This window comes from Athene noctua, chromosome 1 (assembly GCF_965140245.1).
Source record: "Athene noctua chromosome 1, bAthNoc1.hap1.1, whole genome shotgun sequence".
In the NCBI taxonomy this organism is placed as follows: domain Eukaryota; kingdom Metazoa; phylum Chordata; class Aves; order Strigiformes; family Strigidae; genus Athene; species Athene noctua.
Window position 1 is genome coordinate 90,160,178 of NC_134037.1, and position 25,615 is coordinate 90,185,792.

Consider the following 25,615-nt stretch of genomic DNA (forward strand, 5'->3'; position numbering starts at 1 on the left):
TCAGGCCAAACCAGAGTACCAATACAAGACAGTAAAAATTTGAGTGGAGACTAGGTAGTGCATAAGGTTTTCATCTATGAGCCCTTTTGACTGGGTGCATTTCAGCCTCCATGGTTTGTCAGGGAAAATGGCAACTTTACATCACAGCAATCTAATCACCAATTTAAAAAAATCCAGGAAAAGAACACAGTTGATTATATTACTCCTACTCCTTCTGTCCACAGCAAAACAAATTCCACAGTTGTGCTAAGAGATTTTTTAAAAAAAAAAAAAGTTTAAAATTGCATATTGCATTTTTCATTTCTTTACAAAAGGCTCTTCCTTCTATTTATATCAGAAGAAAAACATCTCAGAGTTTGACTTCATAAGAAAATGCTTATTAAAACAACTAAAACATGCATGACAAGATAAATCTTATGGTAGAATTTATCAATCCTTTAGAAATCAAAAAAATTAAATCAAGTTAAAACTATGAGTATTCTCCATATGAAATACTTCTGCTAGCATTGTTCAAATTAAATTTCTGAAAAGCAATAAAATATGTACAGCAAAATGGAACAATAGTTAATAACACAACAAACTTTTTACATATGTTGCAAATTAAAGTACTTTACATGTAGCCTTTTATAATCCACATGGCCCCTGAGAAAGCAGTTTGTGGAATACAGTACTGTCAAGAATACCCATTAGCACATACTACTAAATGACAAAACAGAATGGGGGTATATCTGCAAATATAAGATACTGCACTTCACAGAAAAATTCTAGGCTGAAGAGTGATGATATATGCTTTTCATTACTGTGGGAAAATTATTTAGGTTGACTCAGTTGTTCTTGAATTTTTTTTTTGTTTTTAATGCAACATTGTGAGCTTTTTCCCCAAGAGCTTTAACACGATAATTTTAAAAAGGAAAAGAAAAATTATCCTCTGGCTGCTGCTTTAATTTTGAAATGTTACAATTATATAATAGCTATATTTCCACTTAAATACTAACTGAATAGAAAAAATAAAGAGTTTGGTTTCACTTTGTCATGTATCACATTCTGGATGCATCTACTGAACTCCCACTCAAAAATAAATCAAGAACATAAAGAAAGGATAATTTATGAGTTGTCAAGCAATCACATTTTAACACTTACTTTTGTGAAGATCTGAAAAAAGTCAATTGCAGGTGGCAAGTGAGATGCATCCTGGATCTCTGTTTTCAAATACAGCTGCAAAGTCTGTGCAAGGTGCCTGAGGCCATCTTTCATTTCTTCACTTAACTGTTCAATATCTTAAGGGGAAATGGAAAAAAAAAAAAGTATATCATGTTGTAAACAGAACCTTTCGCCAACATTTTGAAAATGTCAAATGGCAGCCATACAGTCTAGACATTTCCAGACCCAGAATTAATCTTGACAGAGGGCAATTTTGACAGAGAGTGCACATTTGTCATTTTTTGTGGCAGCTACCTATCAACACACAGAAAAGTTTATCAAGTTGCTGCCATCAAATCATATGAATACAATGGTGAGTTAAAGATCAAAAGCCAATAAATAAAGCAGATGTGTAAGCAGATCTAAGACATTATGTACAAAAATTAGGCATCTGGATTTGTAACATTAAAAATGTGCTTGAAAGTTTATGCAGCAGTACCTTCCTCCTTGTTGCAGTGCATATTTTTATACTGTAATATCCATAGCTGTGTCAGAAACACTTTGTGTTGGCAGATCAAAAGGAAAAGTGTTTTAGAGACAAAGGTATTTTTGTACACAGCAGCTGGTAAATGGAATGGATATAGAAGAATATTAAGCAAACACCACTTTATTAAATACTAAAACAACATTAATCATGTTTTATGGATAGGAATGTTGAAGCAGAAAAAAACCCATAGTGGCTCATTTTCTAATGAAGTGATCATGCATGCATCATGTCACTGATAACATGGAAAGTGAAACTCAGCTACCCTAGTAAGTTGAGTGCCTTTACCTGCTTCACATTTTTCGTACTGGTTAGCACAAAATGAATAAGGCCTAAATGGAGAATGTGAAAATGAACAGATTCAAGCATCAGTCTATAACAACAGGCAAAGAGGATTATTACACACTATGAATCAATTTCATCTCTGCATAATGATGAATTGTTATTTTATTTTAAACATCTATCCTTAATGAGAATGAAAATAACCTTTTACCAAGAAAGGTTCTTCTCTGTACTTTCGATGCAAGATTGTTGGCCTCCTGGAAGGACAATTCAAGATCTGTGTTCCTCTTTAAAGCTAACTCCTAGTCACTGACTTAAGAAGGAGCAATTAAATCAAATACTGCTGGGTTTGGTTAAACAGCTGTCTAGTGTGGACAATGTTTGGACTTCTGTGCTCTGTCTCACCCAGCATCCCTCTGCTTGAAGGCACTGGCTATTTAGTAGGTTGTAAATTGGCTATCACAGAATTCACATTTCACACAACACCACACAAGTGAGCTGCTTTTATAATCTATGAACTAATTCTGGCAGAGCACTAAATACTGGCTTACTAAAATGGCCAGTACCCATGGACAGATATCAGCTAGAAGTTTTCCAGTGGAACCAGCTACAATTTGCTTCTAGTCTGCTATGGGTTTCCTTATTTCCAAATTCTTTGGTTCTGTTTAGACTTCCTCTGGTGCCACCCTGCTTAACCAAATGATACAACCCTACCAGTACACCATATTATGGCAAATGTGCCCCTCTTCATGCTACATAGAGAGTTCAAGAAGCATCTGTATTATCTATTGTATACTGTGTTCATTTCAGCATAAAGAAACGCTTTCAAAGATCTGCTCTTATGCTAATGGTCAGTTGTTGCTGCTGAAATGCCATCTACAAGCCATGCCTGGGATGACTCCGCAATGTACTGAGCAAGCAGTGACTCCAGAGGCATCTTAAAGGTGGTCTCTGTCCCTAGTAAGGTTAGGAAAGGAGAGACATGCTCTCCCAGAGCAATCAGATTCAGCTCCTCATAAAGTTCAAACTAGTTAGTACTAGGAATGCTGAGATATGCCCCTCCATACTCGGCACAAAACCTGTTTAACAAAGTATTTGCCTTTTTATAGCTACCCACAGTGCTACCCACGGGCATCTTAACAGCGTGGACATCTGAGCATGATCTTGCAAGCCTGAATGAATGTACATGTTAGAAATCCAGATGTGTGCTCTTCGCAATGTAAGGAAATCTCTGGTATAGAAAAATATCATATCTATTAGGACTGTATCTTCAAGAAAAGCAGCAAACTTTTAGATGACTGGAAAACTCAAGTTTAAAAATCTTTTTTATCAGAAACATACATTTGTATTTCATAGATAATATTCCTTTGAAACTAAACATGATTTTTCCTTTAAATATAATTTTCAATACATGATGTTGTTCATCTTAAACTACCTGAAGTACATTGCAAAAATGTATTGTGACAAAGAGAGAAATGCATGATTTACTTCACTATTAGCAAATAAAACACCTCTAGAATGGGTAACAAAAATCACGTAAGCAGCACAGTATAAACAGACACTGCAGTTTAGGACAGATGAGAATAAGAATACCAAATCCAACTGGAACTTCAAGGAGAAATGACAGACACAGAAGCAGAATGCAGTTCTCCACATTGTAATCTGTCCAGGACACCAGAGCTATTGATCCCAGCAAAAAGTCACACAGGATCTTTAATGGCAAACGATCAAGACCTGGTTTTCACAGCATATCAAGAAGCCAAGGCCAAAAGCAAAGTGGTTTTAAGAAACTGTTCAAATGTGTAAGAACCCTGGTGTGGGAGAGAAAATGCTACCAAAGGCCTGTGGAAAGTTTTCTAAATAAGGCATGGAGATTTAATTAATGCAGCTGATACTGAGACAAGTAAAGTAGCAAAAAGTCTGCCCATAGTACAGCACACAGACTCTTCTGCATACTGAATCTTGGTAAGTAAAAGCAAAGCTGATTTCTGAATGGTCATAACAGATAGCTACCCTGTAGAACCATGTAAGGAAGTAATTGTCTTATAATAAATGAGAACCAGCAAAAGTAACACTGCACACAGACACCCCTCCTACTTAAATCGGAGTTTGAGGTGACACAATGAATTTGAAGGAACTATGGAGCTGGGAACAGAGCTTTATAAAGGTCTAAATGCCTCCACGTTTGTGTTTTTTAAAATATATGTATTACATACTTTATCAGATAATTATTTGATAAGTGTATAAAACTTTTTATGTATTTATTCAGTCTATATGCCACCCACACTGAAAATCACCCAACTGTGTAAAGTAACACCAAAAACTAAGTGTAATGAAGACTGAGACAGCATAGAGACAATAGGAAATTTTCAAATATTTTGGTTTTCCAGAAAAAAAGAACTAAAAGACAAAAAGAGCATCAATTACAGTTCTATCATATTTCTGACTAGCGTTTCAACACTATCTTCTATTGTAACAGATGCTTCCTGAGAAGTTTTTTTGCTTCAGAAGATCACAACCTGTATTTCTAATTCATATGATTCCTTCCAATGAAATCTTTTCCCCTATATACTTCGGCTTCTAATGAAAACACTTTTCTGACTTCCCTATGGATTCTAACAAGTAGTCAAGGAAAGTAAATCTTTATCAACACCATCTGTAAACTGTGAAGTAAATGGGAAAAATTTTATGAAATAACAGTAGCCTTTGAGGCTACAGAGGCAGTAAAAAGCATCACAGCTACTACAAGTTGTAACACCATCCCAGAACATTGATTTGGACTATTCTAACTGCAAAACCATAGACTGTGCAATCAGTTGAGCAAGGAAGCAGTGAAAACATCAAAGGAAAGCGCTAGCTAAAACCTTTACATAAGATTATGCAAGCGTCATAAGCCATTTGTATTGTATTCTGTGAAGTATCGACTTTAATGTCTAGGAGTCCTGAACACCTTGAGCTTTGGAGTCAGGAAGATTACACGGGAATTGTTATTAAAGCTCTTAGAGTAAATACAGATGAAACAGTAGATATGGATTTGCCTCCTCCTAAACTAACTTGCTATGGATCAGCTGTTTCTGTATCAGTGAGAGGACAGTCATACCACCTGTATCACAAGCCAAATCAGCATTTCCTTCAGAATGGGAATTTTAGTAGAAGCTTCTGGCCACTTTACAGATTTTTGTACCATTTATCAACTGCAGCTCAGGCTTGTTCAATACCAAGGTTCTCTCCAGACTACTTATCACACATTCTCCTTGGCTCCAGCAAAATTAAAGGAAGCTGAGATCATCATCTGAAGGTACTGAGAAACCTCAGTTTGTATGGAATTACCATTTATACAGTAATCTCTGCCTACACTAGAGAAGGTTGCTGCACAAGCGATCAGTATCTGATTTTTAAAAGGGAAGCTCTTCCCTTCTCTCCATTCCTCATGTGCTACTGTTCAGCTGTTGGTCCAATAGAGCACCACAATGAACTTTTTTCCCTGGATCCCAATAGTGCCATGAAGCATAGAAGTCCATAGTCTTCATCTTTATAACTTTATCTGAAGCATCAGAAAATGTTGGTTTTAATTTACTCATCTAATTCCCCACAAATCTCTGTTACATGATTTGAGAATATTCATGGCTGAAAATCCTGATGTTTTAAGTTACTGAAATGCATTCCCTCTATCTCTTTAAACCTGTTGCCTTATTTTTGCCCTTGCACTTTCAAAGAAGGCAGCAGAATGTCGGGATGTACAGAAGTAAAATGTAATACTAATTATTGTAATTTTTTTATCTTTAGATTTTTTTATTTCTACCTATCTATATCAATAGATTAAGCTGGTTTATAGCCAAAACTCCGAATAACACTAAAAACAATGTTGAGGTAATCAAAATATTCACATTACTCTCTAGAAAATCCCATTAATCAAGATGCAAGAATGAACTAAAGATGTGTTTTCTCCCTTAAGTCTTTAACCTTTAAGCTACTGCAAAACCTGGAAAAAATGTTTTCGTTTTCAACATTAGCTCTGCTGAGAGATTATAATAAGCATCCTTTCCTACCTAAGCAGTTGAAACTTATGAAAATACGAAATAACATCTGTGCAATTTTATCCTTTTTCCTCCATTGAATAGTCATGTAGAAGAAAGATGTACACATCTCCTTTGTATATTTTAGATTTTTTTCCTTTTTCTGGAAACTATTTTAAAGCTTTATGCAATAGCACATAAATATTAAAAAAGTAAAACCGCAATGTAAAAATACATGTACTTTTGTATATGCATATAAAAATACTGGCAACGTATATAATAATGCAGACATCAGGTAAATTAAATACTGAACAGGCAAGATGTACACCATTAAAATGAGAAAAATATTAAAGCTAAAAAAATCAGGTAGAAGTTTTGCTTGAACAAGACACACGTTTTGTCCTTGATCTCTGAAAAAATTATTCTTCCCCACAGAGGTTTTAGCAGTTCTTGTCTTTGATTATGTTATTCTACAGAGCAGACCTTCAGAAGGCAAGCCGCAAGAAAATCAGATGGCCATTCTGTAAAGCAGAACTTGGAAGCATCTCCTGCAATACGGTTGGCAATTACTTACTTGACTGAAGATTGGAAAAAGAGTAGAGTCTCTCAGAAAGGCATACTGATTGTCTAAGCTGTAGAGAAAAACAGATAATTAGCACTTACATAGCATGCTTTATCTTCAAAACACTCTACAAGATTGATTATTCAATGTGATATGCCTGTAAGATAATTAGGTAAGGCTAACAGCATCAACATACATCTGGTCATTCCATACTTTCTGTAAACTACCATAAAAATACTAAATTCTTCATGGTGTTATAACACTTTCTGCCTTTTTTTTTTTTTTTACTTCAGCAGCTTACCCTTAGTAATCTACTTTGGCACTTTACACTATAAATGAAAGCGGTTTATGAGGTTAGCAGTCTCAGATTTCTTGTGACTATAATTAATGCACAGTATAGCTAGGTACATATTTGCCCTTTAAAAATAACCATGTACACACTCTTCCCAACAATGTATAAATTATTAAATCATATTTTATCACCTCAGACCACAACAAATGCACACACTTTTATCCAAGACAAACAGCATCATGGCAGGGTCAGCAAGAAAATGGGCAAATCCTTTTTGATTTAGAATACCACATAGTCATAAGATACTTAACAGAAAATTTAGTCCGCATAAATTAATCAAACCATGGGAATGTCAAACACCCAGGACTTCCAAGACAGTTTAGAAAGCATGGCATTGTGCCCTCTTAAAGGAAGGGCTAGATAACTGTTTCTGTCCTTACCACTCATACAAATAAGGCTGAATGAGGTTCCCAGTGAAGTTAATGGAAAAGCACCAGTAACTTCAGTAGTATCAAAGAAAACAGTGTTCCTCTGCACTTTCCTGCCAGGCAGAAATAAGTTTAGAATACTACCACACAGTCATAGGAAGAGAGTTGATAAACAGGTCCCTTGAGCTTAATTATGTCCATTTTAGTATCTCTTGATCCTTTCAGCATTTCTGCAAATTAATCAGTAATCTTGTAATGCAATATGCAGTCCAATTTTGCTCAGCAATCCCAGTCACTTCAGCTTTCTAGCTCTTAATTACATTAAAAATGTAGAGTGAAGAAGTACTTATCTGAATCTGCTACACTGAATAAATCTAAAATAATGTCACTTACTAGTTTAAAAACAATCCTGCCAGCAAGTCTGACAGAGTCTGGAGGAAAATTAGGCTTGATGCTCTTAAGACACCTGCATTCCTGCTTGTGGTCCAGCCAAGCTTCTTTCTATTAGGATTTTTCAAAGGGGAAGAGAAAGAAAAAACTGCATGTTATTTTACATAATGTACATCCTTTTATTTTACGTTTATATACACATATATTTTATATATATATATATATATATATATCATAGTTATTTATATATGCACACAAACAAACATGCCCAGCCTTGCCATGGGCTGGACCTGGGGATCCAGAACCCCAACAGCATCACAGCCATTGAGCCAGGCTGGAACAGCTGCAGAGCCTAAAGTCAGCTCCAAATGACAAGGAAGGGGACCTTCCTTGGGTACTGATGTCCACTGACTCTGGCAGCCTCCAAAACAGACCACCTCAGATGCTGACAGTCAAAGAAACAGCAGCACACATGCCTTACCAGTATAGTCTAAGACTGCAGCTATAATATGAGTGTTGTGGAAAGGGACAGGCTGGGCTATCCACTCAAATCAATCCAACATGACATTCCCTCCTCTAACATAATTAACTGTGTAAGTGATACTATGGACACTGGAGCTACAGCAGTGCAGGTTCAAGACACATCAGTATCACCATTATGCTCTGCCAGAATTTACCTTTAAGAAAACCAAAGAGAAATACAAAGTTCCCAGTCCAGTTCCTTACCCAGAGCTTACTTCAGTCTGCTTCATGCTACTGTCTGACAACATAGTTTGTACTTTTTCAAACACTGTATCTGACACCTTTAATACACAAAAGGAACATGTAAAGATGGAATGAAAACAGCACATTTTTTGTCCCATGTTCCTGCTACATAAATAATTTTCATTGCCTTTATGCAACATGCTATAAATAGCATCATCAGCTTAGTTCAAATAGATATCACCATTCCATCTAGCCAAATTTTTATTAGATAAATGGTCTATCATTCTAATTTCATTGTGGCATAAAAAGATGGAGCTGCATACTTCACAAGATTGGAGAGAACTAGAAGGGATGCTAAAATGTCCTCTACTATCTTAATTCCACCAAGATACACAAGTCTCTAAGCAAGAGTTCACTCAGAAATCAAGACCACAGAGGCCTTGAGAGTCTATCCACTTCACCAAAATGCAGCTGCTCTAAAGCAACAATAACATTTTCCACACTGTAAAAACTGTCCCCAAAGATCCCTGAGCTGATGAGGCATTTATGCCCACAGCTGGAAGGACTGATGATATTTTCACAGTTCAGACCAGGAATGGTCACTGTAACCAAAACAGAAGATGGAACAAAAAATATTTTAGTTGCATGCACTACCTGAACCTACAATTTTTGTTTCATATGCAACTTTTATTAGAGTAGCAGACAAAGACTAACACTTCCCTAGCAGAGAAAAGACAGGATGACAAGGTGAGGGAAAGCTGCTATATATTGAAATGTCGTTTTTCCTTTTTTTTTCCCCTTCCTTGTCTCCCCCTAAATCAGTTGGAAGAGCAACAAGAATGGGTCTTCAGCATAAACATGTTGGAAGAGACAGTCACTTTCTGATCCTCCTTTTTTTCCTTCTGTCTTTACAAGCTGAAAATTCTGTTTATAATTTACAAAAAATTCCAAACCTATCTCATAAACACTGTACATATTTACACATTTTGTTTACATATTCACAGTATATGTTTGAAACTATCCAGCTGTTTCAAATTGTTTTTAAAAGCAAATTGATAAAACAGCGCACAACAAAAAAATTGCTACAACTCAGAATAACCAAGGGCTTCTGAAGGTGACACTTTCTCACAGATATACAGTAAGGGGGAAAAAAAAACCCTAACTCAGAAAAACAGCTTCTGTTAGGTAACTGCCACACAGAAAATGATAAAATGTCTAATATAAAGAAATTATATGTTCAGCAATTAAAAAAAGAGAGTATGGCAGTGATATGCGCAAAGTGTACATCACACCTGTAGATGCTGACATGCTAGTTACGAAGATTACAAAGGCTATCACTGTGTGATTTTTTTCTTAAGCTGCATTTAAGTGTGGGAATTGTTTCAGGTAACTAGGATTTAGGTTTCAGCATCAGCATTTATACTATTGCATATAGGGTTGTTTTCCCTTTTAGCTTATAATAAATAATAAATAGATTGGACTTTTTATTTCTTTCTGAATCAGTGGATTCCTGGTTTCAGCTGGGACACAGGTAATTTTCTTCCTAGTAGCTGGTAGGTGCTGTGTTTCACATTTAGTGTGAGAATAATGTTAATAACACACTGATGTTTTAGTTAGAATAAGCACTATTTAGCAACAAGTTAAGGATTTTTCAGTTTCTCACGCTCTGCCAGTGGGCAGGTGTACAAGAAGCTGTGAAGTAGCATGGCCAGGACAGCTGACCCAAATTAGCCAAAGTGATATTCAATACTATAGGACATCACATTCAGTATATAAACTCAGGGAGAGTTGGCTAGGAGGCGTGGCTCGCTGCTCAGGCATCGGGTGGTGAGCAACTGCATTGTGCATCATTTGCCTTTTCTTGGGTTTTATTTCTCTCCTTTTTATTATATTCCTTTTAATTACTATTATTATATTTTATTAGTGTTGATATTATAATTTTTTAGTTATTAATCTGTTCTTATCTCAACCTACAAGCTTTATTTGTTTTTCGATTCCCCTCCACATCCCACTAGGAGGAGGGGGGAGTGAGTGAGCAGTTGTGTGGTGCTTAGTTGCTGGCTGAGGTTAAACCATGACAGTGGGACACAGGCAATTTCATTTCCTTTACCCATAAGTCTACAAGGGGAAAAAATTACACCAAGAAGGCATTGATCCAGATACAGTTAGTGTCACATGCTGTCTGACAAATAAAAGTATCTAGTGCTGAATAGAATTATTCTTGTCTAGAAGAAACAAGGTCATGCTTGTAAATGTCTAGACATCATTCTGTGTAACGCCAATATATTTATATTTTTATCCCACTTAAACTAAAATTGTTATTTGGAGCAAACCTTTATCTGTCAATTTTTTTCCCTACATAAATGTTGCACAGAATTTTAAACATGCTAGAGGTGACATCAAAATGATTAATAGCTTACTCAACCAATAAAGCCCTAATGAGATGAAATATGCAGTAGCACATAGCATCATATGTGACATTTCTTTGAGATGCATTGCCACACGAGAAGAACAGTTCAAAGACACATCATCTGCAAAACAGCACTTTGGTCGAAACCAATGCCAGAAAGGAATTAGTCTGACTCCTCTGCAGAAGGAGCACTGGAATGGGGACTGCCATTCACTCCCTCCCAGCTGGCCAGGGAGAAAGGGAAAAGCTCCAAATACATTAACTATAATGAAATTCAACAATATTTCTTCTCACTACCGCTAGAAAAGGATACAAATTACATAACAATATGAAGTCATGAAAATTTGTGACCCAGAGAGACTTAGTTTTAAAATCGGTCTCTAACAATACTTATTGGTGGGCTTATACTAGTCCCACAGTTCTTCATGGGAGGTCTTCTTAAACTCTGCGTATCCTGGCTTTCAGTCAAGGTTTTTATATCCCATATCCAGCATGAATATAAATGCTACAGTGCACAGGTACACTCACCTGGTATGACCCTTCCTCCTCCCTGCCAGGGAAGATCTTCCAACTCTGCAACACATTTTTTTATCCCTCGTTAGAAATGAACACTATCAGAAGGAGGCAAATTAAAATGAGTGAACAGTGCAGGGCAGTACCGAGCACTCCTCCTCCATGCTTCACTACACGTAATAATCTAGAAAGAATAACCCTCCTTTTATCTCCTCCCAAAACACTGTCTCTCATTCAACCTCAATGTACCCCAAGTGCAATTCCTCAGGCTTCACCCAAGTGAAAAGGGTCAACGCCCACATGGATTAGGAGATAGTGCGGCAAATAACTGTTTACTGGTGGCAGATCTGGAGTCTGCCCCCCAAACCAACACCACACAAACACCAATGCATCACAGTTTCACTGGACAACCGAGGCCCAGGATCACCTCCTACTGGCTCAGGGGATGGGCAAAGACCACTCACATCTGCCTGCAAGGTCTGGCATATTTTTAGCTGAGATGCTTTGCCAATATGCATCCATTCTTGTACAGACATATGCTATCCCTGTGTCCCAACAGTCCCTAACCCTATGAAAGATCCTAAACCAATGCTTATAAAACAGAGGTTTCCCTTGTCTCCTGTGCAGAATCAAATAAACACTTTCTGCAGACTAACATGATAATGAAAAGAAGTTAAAGACAAAAGCTCATTTAAAAAAAAAAAAAAAAAAAAAATCGAAGTGGGATATTTTTCCTACAAAAGCTTTTGATTTGGTAAAAAGACATTATTTGTAATTTCCAAAGGATTGTTCAAATTTTTACCAAAAGTCTTTTTTTTTTTAATTAAGCCATTTCAATAATGTTTGATAATGGCACATTCTGAATTCCACCTAAAACCACTCTCCCATTTGTTGGGGATTATCATACATATCACTGCTCCCCAATCTATGAGATGTACCAGATAAATAAATATTGCCAGGGAAGATCACAGCAGTGATTATGAGGAGCTGCAGACATGGTAACTCTACATTTGGAGAGACCCCCAGCCAACACAACACTGATAGAAGGCAGTTCCAGGAAATCAGGCATCAATAAGTGGGAAAGGGGCTACAACAGAGAAGTGTCCAAGAGGGGCAAAAAACAATGAGGTCCAACTGAAAAACACACGTTTAAAAGCAAAAGGTCTACATACACTTGATCCTGAAATCAGAATTCATTTGAAAACGGTCAGCCCAAAAGATCTCTTGTGATAACTTCCAGTCCCACATTTCTAATATTTTTGAAGCAAATCAAAGTGTCTAAAGTGAAAGCAAACTGCTTCAACTAGACACCCCCCCCCCAAAAAAAAAAAAAAAAAAAAAAAATTGGCACAACTCACTTAAGTTTTCAATATTGACACTATGGAGCCTTCTACAAACTGTAAATTCTAATTCTCCTATAGTTTGTTCAGGACTTCTGGTTCTGTCCATATATATCTCCTTAAAGGATAACAGTTCTCCCAGTAAATTTCAAAAAGGGAAACATCTTTCAAAAGACTATTCCTTCTCCTATAGGTTAGCTCGAATAAAGTTATCTTAACCACCTGATATTTCAAATCAAATTAAGATCTTTACAAGATATTTGTAAAATGTACCAAAAATGGCTCATTTAGGTACATCCTAACACAGAAATCCCCTGCTGCATTTACTTTGAAGTTTCCTTCAAAGTCCACCTTTATCCTAAACGTAGTTCAGCTACCCCAATTAATCTTTTTTAACCAGATTTTTACATTAATTCTGATTTCATTTATTTTAACCAAAAAACTCCAGAAAACTTGACAGTTTAAGCCTAAACTAAATTTTTTTTAATTATAGGATTCATTTGACACACCTCAAAAAATTATCAACTCACTCTGCAACTAATTGTAAACTGTAAATCCAACTGCACAATTTGCATTTCAAAGTTATCTATATTTATAAAACTAAAATAGTCCTGTTCTGCCAATATTGACATTTTTAAATGTGCAAACCCCAATTTCATTCAATACCCTGCTGTTTATTTTGTTCAACAACTAGTTCAATTAGAAGTGAACATATTAATGAATTGCACTAAAGCTACAGAGGCTAAGTAGAGCACAAAGCCTTTGGGTTGGCCAAGGAGAGCTCTGCTAACAGCTGCTATAAAACCAGAGCTGCACAGTAGTTTAGCTAGCTTATCAAAAGAAATATGGATCACAGCACAGTGATCAAAAGCAAACAGATCTGACTGATCTCAGTTTTATCTGAATCATCTGCCCTGAGTCATCAATCCAATAAATGAGCTGGTTTGACTAGAAAATAATATTTTTTCAGTTATTCTCAATTGCTATTTAACATCACAGGATATTATGTAATATTAATTCAATATTAATTTATTGATATTAACAGTTAAAGATATTATGTAACAGTATTATGTAACGCAGCATATTAAGTGCAGATTACTTTTAGCAACAGTAGCCTGTCTCACTGAAATCAATACCTACAACTGTGGATGGTTTCAAGCACACGAACCCTTCAGCTGGAAGCACAAAGCAGAGATACCCAGGATGGCTTCAGGCTATCCACTGTGAATCCTTGAAGCACATTCACATCGTTATTTTCCCCAAGGAGGAAGCCCCATTTCCTACCTCCATTGCTACTACACCAAAGTTGGAACAGGGTATTGCATTACACCTTGCAGATTTGCTTGTGCAAGTCAGTGTCAGCAGAGTCTCATTTCACATTACAGACTTGCCAACAGACACTTTACCAATGACTCTCCTGGCAGATACTTGTTTTAAACTTAACTTGCAAATACTCTGGTCTTCTGTACTCTTCACAGTCATATTTTCCTTATGATCTCTCATAATAAATCTACCTGTGGCATTATTACTGATGCTACAGTAAGCACCTAATGTACATTGCACACATTTGCCATACAATAAATCAAAATGACATATTTTCCTCCTTTCCCTCTCCATATGTTTAATCACAAAAAGGAAGAGTTTCTGGCATGTTGAGAACACTGCAGATTATAGTAAAGCAGAATTGTTTATAGAAGCACACGACATGTGAAAAGATTATTTGAAGGTCAAGAGCTTAACTTAAAAATTTAAATTCATATGCATTTAATAGAGTATCACTACTAGTCAGTTTTGACCATTACTTGGTTTTCTTCATTTTTCTCTATTTAGGAAAAAAACCAAACACCCACCCCCACCCCACCCCCCCAAAAAAAAAAAAAAAAAAACCACACACACACAAAACCACAAAACCAGAAATCACAATGCAAAGCTAAGAAGAATCATTTAAAAGTTCAAGGGTTCTGTCAGGTGATGCTCATGACTCAAATCTAAGGTGGCTGGTTCTCTACCCTGGTGCCAGTCATTTACCCTTGCATGTCCAGACAGTACCAAGTCCTGCCAACTTCTGCCCACATGCTTAAGTGACAATACAAGTCAAATATAAAAGCTAAAATTTTAGGTTTGAACACCTTAGGTTTGAACTGTTTCATAGGACAGAATCACAGGATAATTCAGGTTGTAAGGCATCTAGAAAGACCTCTAGTTACAAAGCAGGGTCAGCTCTGGGGCCAGACCCAGCTCAGCACTTTATCCAGTGGGGTCTTGAAACCCTCAAAGCATGCAGATGACACAAACACCCTGCCCAGCCTGTTCCAACCCTTGGCTGTCCTCAGGGTGAAACAGCTTTTCCTCACATTTTGTGTAAGCCTCTCTTCTATACAATTTAAGCCTGTTGCCTCTTGTCCCCCTGCCATGCACCACAGTGAAGAGCCTGGCTTCATCTTCTTGAAAACCTCCTGAGAGAAGCAGTTTTGTCCAAGGCTGTCTCTTCTCTCTGCACATTCTTGACCCTTATTTCGTCTTTTAAAAATGGAATATATACCATGATAAAAATTACTCTTGAAATTTATATTGGTTTACCACAAAACTGACTTAGAGCCCTCAGTCTACAGCCAGCAAAGCTGAAGAATAAATCCTCCCCCTCTAACCAAGCACAGCCAAACACCACAAGTTTCAGCTTAGTTTTGTCTGTTGCACTGATTATAATCTTACGTTTGTAACTATAAAAATACTCAGATGAAACAAGACAGCATGCTTACACACTCTGTCCATAACTACAAATAAGAAATAGCAACATGGAGGTATGACAATATGCAAAATGCATGGAAATGCATGTAAACAAATTATTCAAATGCCTGTTTCCTTCAACCTTTTATAGCTGTTATTTTTCATCTTACCTGACAAGATGTATCACAGTATTTAGCAACCTTGCACTGAGAGCATCTGTGCAGGTGTTCATTCCTGTTTAGAAAAATAAAATTGGTTATAAATACAACTAGAACTTTGTATTTACTCTTCTTACATAACTAATAATTTTCAAATATCCCAATGCAAGAAAAGTATCTGAAAACCAAGGGTAGTCTAAAATGCACTCTTACACAAGAAAAAATTGTGCATGGTTATGTTCAAAACTATATTCACAATCCTTTACCCATGAGTGTCAGCACCTCTGGGGCCACTTTGGCTCAAAAGTAAAGATATCAAATATGCGGGGTTTTTTCCATATAGCTATAACCCTGAGGAGTTTGATTTTGTAGATATAATAATTACAGCTGTCAACACAGCTACTTAATCTATTTATTATCTATCTTGAGTCTTGTCTTAAGGAAGCATCACTATCTGTCCTAAGCAAGACCTTGTTGTGAACCGGCAGTCATGCCATCAAATTTTAACTTTGTAACAGAGTCTGAGGTTGAAATGTCAGCAGAAATTTCTGTTCTGAAAACATACTTCTGCTGATGGACAGCAAGACCAAAATAAAGGGGGGGGGGGGGGTGTGGAATGAAAATCCAGTGAAAACTAGAAGCAAATCTTACACCCCAAATACGTAAGTTCAAATAAAGATATTTACAGAATCACAGAATCACCTAGGTTGGAAAAGACCTTGAAGATCATCCAGTCCAACCATTAACCTAACACTGACAGTTCCCAACTACACCATATCCCTCAGCGCTATGTCGACCTGACTCTTAAACACCTCCAGGGATGGGGACTCCACCACCTCCCTGGGCAGCCCATTCCAACGCCTAACAACCCCTTCTGGAAAGAAATGCTTCCTAATATCCAGTCTAAACCTTCCCTGGTGCAACCTGAGGCCATTCCCTCTTGTCCTATTGCTTGTTACTTGGTTAAAGAGACTCATCCCCAGCTCTCTGCAACCTCCTTTCAGGTAGCTGTAGAGGGCGATGAGGTCTCCCCTCAGCCTCCTCTTCTCCAGACTAAACACCCCCAGTTCCCTCAGCCGCTCCTCGTAGGACCTGTGCTCCAGACCCTGCACCAGCTTCGTTGCCCTTCTCTGGACACGCTCGAGTCATTCAATGTCCTTTTTGTAGTGAGGGGCCCAAAACTGAACACAGGAATCGAGGTGTGGCCTCACCAGTGCCGAGTACAGGCGTAAGATCCCTTCCCTGTCCCTGCTGGCCACGCTATTGCTGACACAAGTCAGGATGCCATTGGCCTCCTTGCCGACCTGGGCACACTGATGGCTCCTGTTCAGCCGGCTGTCAATCAACACCCCCGGGTCCCTCTCTGACTGGCAGCTCTCCAGCCACTCCTCCCCAAGCCTGTAGCGCTGCTGGGGGTTGTTGTGGCCCAAGGGCAGCCCCCGGCATTTGGCCTTATGGAAACTCCTCCAGTTGGCCTCAGCCCATGGCTCCAGCCTGTCCAGGTCTCTCTGCAGAGCCTCCCTACCCTCGAGCAGATCAACACTCCCACCCAACTTGGGGTCATCTGCAAACTGACTGAGGGTGCACTCGATCCCCTCATCCAGATCATCAAAAAAGATGTTAAACAGGAGTGGCCCCAACACCGAGCCCTGGAGGACACCACTCGTGACCGGCTGCCAACCGGATTTAGCTCCATTCACCACAACTCTCTGGGCCCGGCCATCCAGACAGTTTTTTATCCAGCAAAGTGTGTGCCCATCCAAGCCTCGAGCAGCCAGTTTTGCCAGGAGAATGCTGTTGGAAACGGTGTCAAGGGACTTACTGAAGTCAAGGTAAAAAACACCCACAGCCTTTCCCTCATCCAATAAGCAGGTCGTCCTGTCTTAGAAGGAGATCAGGTTTGTCAGGCAGGACCTGCCTTTCATAAACCCATGCTGACTGGGCCTGAGCATCTGGTTGTCCCCCATGTGTTGTGTGATGGTACCCAGGATGAGCTGCTCCATCAGCTTCTCAGGAAATGAAGTTCAAGCTGACAGGCCTGTAATTTCCCAGATCATCCTTCCAACCCTTCTTATATATGGGCGTCACATTGGCCAATTTCCAATATGTCAGGACCTCCCCGGTCAGCCAGGACTGCTGGTAAATGATGGAAACCGGCTTGGCAAGCACCCCAGCCAGCTCCTTCAGCACCCTCGGGTGTATCCCACCCAGTCCATAGACTTGTGTTTGTCTGTGATGCAGCAGGTCACTGACTATCTCCTCCTGGAATGCAGGGGGGAGGTCCTTCTCCTAGTCTCCTGGCTGAGGAGGCTGGATTCCCTCAGTACAACTTGTCTTGTTATTAAAGACTGAGGCAAAGAGGGCATTAAGCACCTCAGCCTTTTCCTCATCGCTTGTTACCATGTTTCCTCCTGAATCTAGCAGGGGATAGAGGCTCTCCCTGGTCTTCCTTTTGCTGTTGACATACTTAATAGAAACATTTCTTGCTGTCCTTGACTGCTGAAGCCAGACTAATTTCTAGATGGGCTTTAGAACTCCTGATTTCTGCCCTGCATAGCCTCACAGCCTCTTTGTAATCTACTTCAGATGTAATTTACTTCAGATGAGTAGAAACAGGACATGGCTTTTGAGGCTTCCCTCCCCTCTTATTTTCCTGTAGAAAATACTGAACATGCTACATTATTCTGGTAACACTGGGAAGTTTCCACTTTGGTTTCTTAACATGCAAAGTCACTTACATGCTTTATAGGCATTCATTAGACTGGAAAACCATTATATACTTTCTTTGTTGTTGTTAAAGCTGAAGGCAGGAGAGTTACATTACATTACAACAATGAACTAGACCGTATGAATGGCATAATCCTTATTACTTCCCCTCAGACTTCCCCCTGGCCAGCTCTGACTTTAGCCAAGCACAGCACCTGACTGACTGCTACTGTCACCTTGTGAGCTGCACATGGCTGAATGCAGCTCAGTTACACCCAAGAAACTGTCACCATGAGCTACTCCTCAGGATCCCCTTTCTCCATCCTTCTGAAGAGCAAGGAAGGAGGTAAGTGTCAGTCACACCAACCTCTGCCTCAACAGGGAATTTTAGTGATGCAATCTTTGGTTGCTACAGTGCTTTATATTCAGCTGCCTTGAATCTCACTATACAGATTAATTCAGACTTCCAATTTAATTGGGAGATAACTGTGTAACACAGCCCACTTCAAACTGAAAGGGCAAATTTAAATGATCAGATGAAGGATCTTTCTCTGCAAGATTCCTGGTGTCTGCACATCGGTACCAGGTGTGCTCTTTTCACCCACACTCCCAACTGATGCAACTAAAACAAAGTATAATTCTCTGTCTCTGCTGACACCAAAAGAAAACTCCTCTGTTGCTGTCAGTAATCTAAAGGCTGCATATCATATACTCAGATTCCCGGCACAACTGCTTTATGACATGACCTTTCTTTATTCTTTTACTTACGTCATTCAGTTGTCCCTAAACTTTAGTTTCCAGGGGTGACTTCAAAACAGTAGAATACTCTCTAAAGGCCACATCCAAAAGAAGACAGCACCAACATGCCCACAAACTTCAACCTAGAACTTCTGGATGATTAATTTAGCCCACTGATTTCAGCTGTGACACCAAAACTATCAGGAGTAGGGGCAGAACACCAGAAACACCATGAAGCATCCTCAAGCACAAACCAACCTCTCCTTCCTCTCAAGTCCCACAAGTCGAAAAGGTATTTTGCTGACATATCAAGGTTTGTTACGTTTGAATTATTAAAAATGACAGCTTATGCACTATCTTAGGATTCATAAGCATTCGGGGAGTTTAGATAGCTGCTTTTGTCAAAGATTAAGGAGAATTATGTACAGATCATTACAACCAAGTAACTATCTTCTGCATAAAAAACACTATTTTGTTGCACATTATTTTGTAGGCATTCCCACTACCAGGAGAAAAATAAATCAGAAATATTTCAGATATAAGGATATGCTTGCTAGTGCCTTACCTCCTTATATGCAAAACCAACCCTGAAGACTGAAAATATAGCAACTGTTGATTCCTATAAAGAGAATCTAAAATCTTGTACATGCACAACAAGTTTTTGATTTTAAGGTGCAATGCCTAGGGATGATTCAGACTTAGAAACAAGTGTGAAATCTTCATTTTGCCAGCTGGGGAGAGCTGCTTCATTTTCAAGGTTGAGCAATGTCACAACTTTAACCAGACTATGACAGTAGAGCACATGTTTCTTATTCTAGATTACAAGCTCCTGTCAGAGTAATTTTGGGAAGAAATACAGTTCAGTGGAATAGTTACTACAGATCAAAAAAAAGCAAAAATAAATGCTGTTTGGACCTGTTTATTGATTTGGATATCAGCAGAAGTTCAGGTATAAATAAATGCTTGTAAATTATGCAAACAAATTCTTTCCCACAAGACAAGTTTTGATACATCTTTTAATACTAAGCAGCATGTTATATCAAGGACATAAAATAATCATTTATAAGAAATCTACACCTTCTTTCTAGATATTTCACAATCAACAGGATAGATTAAAACTTTACTGAAGCTAGACCTTTCAAATTACTGAAAGACAACACTACAAGAACTTTAACTTCTTTAGCTACCGCTTTATTACCTTAGAGTCTGCCAGTGAACCATTAACAACATTGTTAGTGGTAATATTGCATACAATCTGCCTACTGGCCTAGAACAGAAAAAGAAAGCCAAGCACCTAGAATTGGTTTGCTGTCCAGTTCTTCACAGGCACAGCCGCAGCCCTTGAGACAGTCACTGCAGTCTGTCCTTGTTGTTCTTTACAGGTCTGCTTTACACAGCTGTACAGAATCACAGAGAGGTCACAAAGGAGCTTTCCGCTGTTTCTAGGTACCTCCTTTATACTCAATATTTTACATCCGTGCTAGCAGCCTCTATCAACCTTCTCTTTGACATTATACAGTATTATCTGAATGACCTAGTGCTCATGCTACTGCAGAAAGACTAAGAAAAACCGTTTTGAAGTCAGACATTTTTTGTTCTAAATGCTATTCATCAAAACACAGTAATGAGTTAGGACTCTGATAACAGAGCATTTTCAACTTTAGTCCCATACACATTAAAGTTCCCAAAAGTCTAAGCAGCGAGTAAAACAGATTCCTAAAGCAGAGTAACTGTAACTTTCTGAAGCCAGAATTTAAATGAATGAATGCCTGTAACTATCAGAGAAGTCTCTCCTACAGATTTCACATTCATTAGAAGGCTAGATCTGACAGCCTTAACACACTGCAAGCATACCTTGATTTGGTACACCTCTTGATGTTTTTTCAAGAGATGCCAGGATTTACTGGAATCATTGGTGTTAAGCCACCAACACGTATTCATTCTTTCTTTTGTAAAACAATTAGTGGACCTGTTGCCACAAAGCACCAAACTCCTTCAGCATCCACCTAAGTTTCAATACTTTACAGGATTATTTCCTTTGTATCCTCTGTCCCTAAAGGTTAACCATCCTGCAGTAACAGACACATATACATACAGATATGTAAGGACCATCACTCAAAACCTGAATTTTTGCCAAACTGACACTACCAGTCAGATTATTTGAATTAGGTGACTCTCTGCTGGCACCATCTAAAGAATGAACCATCCATTCATCTTCTGGGGCTTCTTTGAGCGACAAGCAGATGTAGATTGCCTGTTACACAGCTGAATAGCAGAGCTACTGATTACATCATTGTTTTTTCTTCCAATCCTCTCCTCCCACTTGGCATAAAAAATTTCCCTTAAATTACAGCATCCATGAATCTTGCTACATCACATTTTAAAAGTAAAACAGCATGATCTAAAACACTTAATCTGAATATAAAGAATTTAAGAATAAGATCTGTGTACTCATATATACAGGATTCATGTACTCTAGAACATTTTAAAAACAGACAATTTGCTGAGTTTATTCCTGTCCTTCTCAATATTTTATTAATGTTATAGGCCTTATTGAAGCAATTTTAAAGTCACTGTCAAATAATCCCATGCATTTCTCATTACCTGTAAACATCACCTGGAGACAGTATCAGGTTACTATCAAGGCATCTACTGTATCTCACCTAATGTGACTAATTTCATGGATGAGAAAATGCACAGAATTTTAGCTAATGCATTTAGTAATACTTCAATCTCTCAGAAAGTTTCTGCTGCAATAAAAAAGGAAAGAAAGATGCAGCAACTGAAAATATTGATTTTTCAATACAGCTTCAACCAGATTTTCCAAATTACCACAACCCCTTATGAAACACCAAGCACAAGTGGAGGATCTTAGCCAGTACTGAAAGAATCCACAAGAATAAAGTAAGCAGGGGTTGTCAAGTTGTCCTCTAGCATGGTGTTACGGTCAGTGAAGAACCTTTACTATGAGGAATTTTAATATTATTAAATCTTTCCATCATAATTGTCTACAAACACCATTCACAGAATAAGCACTCCCAATGTGTACTGAGAAGGCAAAAAAATAAATCCAAATATATAGGTGGGAGGAAGAAGTCCCAAGGGATTGATATAGATAGGAGACAAAAGAAACTATGACTCAGGGGAAAAAGCTAGTAAGACAGTTTGACTGGAAGTGGCACACACATGCTCCCAGCAAAAACCCCTTTTTTCTTCTGTTTTGTTTGTTCGTTTAAATTCCTTTTTGTTAAAGATATGAGAAGACCAGAGCACTGTAAGGATGGGCTGACAACAAGCAGTGAGGCAGCCAAGTCTATGGGAAACTGCTTCCAAGTGTAAGTGGCAGCACAGGAGACAGTCTGAAAACACATGGTTAAAAACTGTAGTAAGAATGTGCCAAGTCTGAATCACAGTGAAAAGGCTGACAAGGGTTTGCCTGGACTGTCAGGTCCTATCACAGCCACACCTGTACTCTTACAATGTACAAAACATGCCCTTTAAAAATATCACAAAATACTTCTGTTTGCCAGGAAAGAGCCTAATATAATTTAAAAAACCACAACAAAACCCAACCAAATACAATTAAACTACTTAATTTATAATGAAAATGCATCTACACTTCTCTACTGATTGCAGGCACTTGACTTTCAGCCCTACTCACAAGATAAGTATCAGATAGAACAGAACACTTGATTACCAGACTGTGCTCAACACTCCTTTCTATGCAGCTTATTCACACTTCTGCTTCTGTTACAGCTTGCAGGACAAAAGAGCAATCTCACAGGAATCCCCTACTGCATTTTTGTTGTTGATATTGTTTTTCAGTTAATAATCCAGCCCTATAACACATGTAACAAAAAGAGCGGCTCTTTCAGATGCATGTCATGTTGAACTAATTTCCTGAACAAATTCTTAGACCTTTGCAATTCAGTCGAATACTTCAAGTGCATAAACTCTACTTGGATTTTCTCAAGTGTGCACATTTCAGACCTGTCACAAAGTGAAAGTAATCAATACCTACAATAAATAAAGATGTCATTCATCATTTTTTTAATATGCTTCTGTCTTCTAACAATAAAAATAAAGATGCAAATAAAAACCAGCCCTTTTAAATTTGGTAGATTTAAGAGCAGAGGGTTTATGTTAAACGCAATTACAACTTTCTTTCCTCACCCCTCTCCCAGCAGAATGATGTGGTGTAGCAGCACAGTTGGTCCCCAGCTGTTAGCCAGCTGCTGACCCACGTGGGCACCAGGCACTGAAGGTGGGGACATCTCCAGCAAACCAAAAGCCACAGCACAGCTCTGGGGACAAGGATGAAGGATGCTGGGGGAGAGGCAGCAACAACCCTAGGGCATATGCCTCTGCAACATCCCAAATCCAAGCCCTTGGCAAGCAACAACTCTCCACAGCCAGCAAGCCATGCCCACAGCAGGGGTTCCCAGCCCCTCCGGTGCCCTGGGTGCTGACTAGGGGCAGCTTGGCAGGCTCAGGGCTTCCTCCCTTCTCCCCTGCCAGGGCCCTGGACCTGCTCTGCAGCTTCAGATCAGCCATCCTCCACTCGTGAGATGACCCACAGCCTCTGAAATAAAGTTGCCGGGTTTTTCTGCCCTAAGGTTATTCTGTACACTGCTCCTACCCGTTGTAACCCGTTGGGTCTGGGCTAACAAGAGTACAACAGGCAGAAAGCCTTTGAAACGTATGTCCCTAAAAGTCATGCAAAAATCTCCCACATTCTCCACTTGCACACTTCATTGTGTTGAGTAAGTATATGAATTAATATTTTTTAACCTAATAGCAGCACTGGGGAGAAGTGGCCTTCTGAGAGGTAGCAAGAATGACAAATATTTAGTGTTAAAAACCAGTAACTTCAACTAAACATCAGTGATCAGAGTCAATTACTCAAGCAAGAACTAAGACCTTTTATAAAAAAGAAAAACAAACCTACTTTATTGCTAAATATAATGATCATCTACTTTATATCTAAACATACTGCAGACATAGTATAGCACTGTCCAGGTTAAAAAGAAAAAAAAACAACAAAAACCAACAAACAAACAACAAACAAAAAAAACCCACCAAACCCCTAAAACAAAAAAAGGAGGAAACATGAATAACCAAAGCACCTGGCCTGTGATGAAAGCTTAGTTAAGGTCTTTGCACTCCCAAGCACACTATTTACTAACACAAACAAAAATACAGGTTACTCAGGATGACTTCCCATAACTAAAGTCATGGCTTCTGAAGTCTCATATGTCACCCTGAATGCCCACATTCGCTGCCATTTTCTGCAATTCTTGTTACATCCAGACATATATTTAACACCCTGAAACACTTCTGCATACATTCTCTAAGGAAACAACAGAATTCAAAGAGATGGAGAGGGGGAAGATCCTTCTGCTTAGAATGGGCATCAGTTCTGTTCAGATTTTACAAATACCGTTTATTACATATGTATTATCTTTATTTGGTTTTAAAAAACATACACCAAATAGGTAATGAACATGTTGAGTCATATGACTTCAGCTGACAGGAAGTTCTGGTGATATTTTTTGTCTGATTTTGTGTGTCAGCTATTATCTCCCATAATTTTTTTCTGCATCTTGATTTTTCTTCTGAAGAATACTTGGTCTGAAAATTGTGAAAAACACTTTCTAAATAAGACCTTGTTATAGTCTACAATCATTTCTTCCTTCCAGTATCATGTCTTCTGACAATTTATGTTGGATTTTAGATGCTTCTTCTTTTGGGGGCCACAGAAGCTAAAATCAAGGCTGGAAAAAAAACATTAAGACATCCAAAGGGTAGATTTTCATTTACTCCTATGCAGAAGCTAGTCTTTGTGTTCATGTAGCGATAGCAGCATTACTAAATTCTGATAAGAAAATGTTTATTTTTCCAAACATCTTTGCACTGTCTTGAAAAAGATTGGGTTTTTTAAAATATCCAACAGAATGGTGCTGAAACTGAGAAATCTAGTCAGCAATAGATGATTCTCCTTTGGTTAAACTTTAAAAGAAAAACAAAAAACAAACACACACCTTTAATTTTCTGAAAATGGAGCCACTAGAAGTGCAGTATTTATTTTGATACAACGAGGAACAGAATTATATACCTCTCCATTAAGCTAGTAACTAATAAAAAGCTTCAGATGCAGTGCTTTCCAATAGAATTAGTGAAGGAACTTATAAGAAGAAATACCTAAAAATATGCCCCTCAAACAGGCAAGGAATTTAATCTTATCTTTGAGTTCTATTTCTTCACTCAATATTTAACTCTGATCCTAACATATGCAAGGAAATACAAGAAAATCTCTCTACTGAAAACCAAGAAAATACTTCAGAAGTAATTTTAGTAGTACAAGGCCCTTTAGCTGAAGAGGTTGTTCAGGAGACGCACTCAGCATCTCCCAAAACAGTACTTTCATTCTAGAAGACAGACTAGCTTTAGAATAAAATACATTTTACGTTTATATATGTGTACATATGTACACACACATAACATCTATATATACACACACACTTCACAAACATGTATGATGAATAAAACAAATGCCACAAAAATCACAACAGAAATCAATAGCCATGTGAAAATACTGTAATTATCCTCCCAGCAAAACTCACAGCTATCTCCCGCTGAGACCACTGAAGCAGAAACACAGCAG

General features: G+C 38.3%; 1 protein-coding gene across 2 annotated transcripts in view; it reads right to left on the minus strand.

Annotated features, from left to right (window-relative positions):
• SMYD3 (SET and MYND domain containing 3) overlaps nt 1-25,615 on the minus strand; it is a 429,108-nt gene that overhangs the window by 358,071 nt on the left and 45,422 nt on the right. For both annotated transcript variants that reach the window (XM_074925584.1, XM_074925573.1), the window contains exons 2-5: nt 15,520-15,583; nt 7,658-7,765; nt 6,557-6,614; nt 1,141-1,277 (exon numbers count right to left, since the gene is read on the minus strand). In XM_074925584.1, the coding sequence (XP_074781685.1) occupies nt 1,141-1,277; nt 6,557-6,614; nt 7,658-7,765; nt 15,520-15,583 (367 nt within the window). The remainder of the gene's footprint in view (nt 1-1,140; nt 1,278-6,556; nt 6,615-7,657; nt 7,766-15,519; nt 15,584-25,615) is intronic.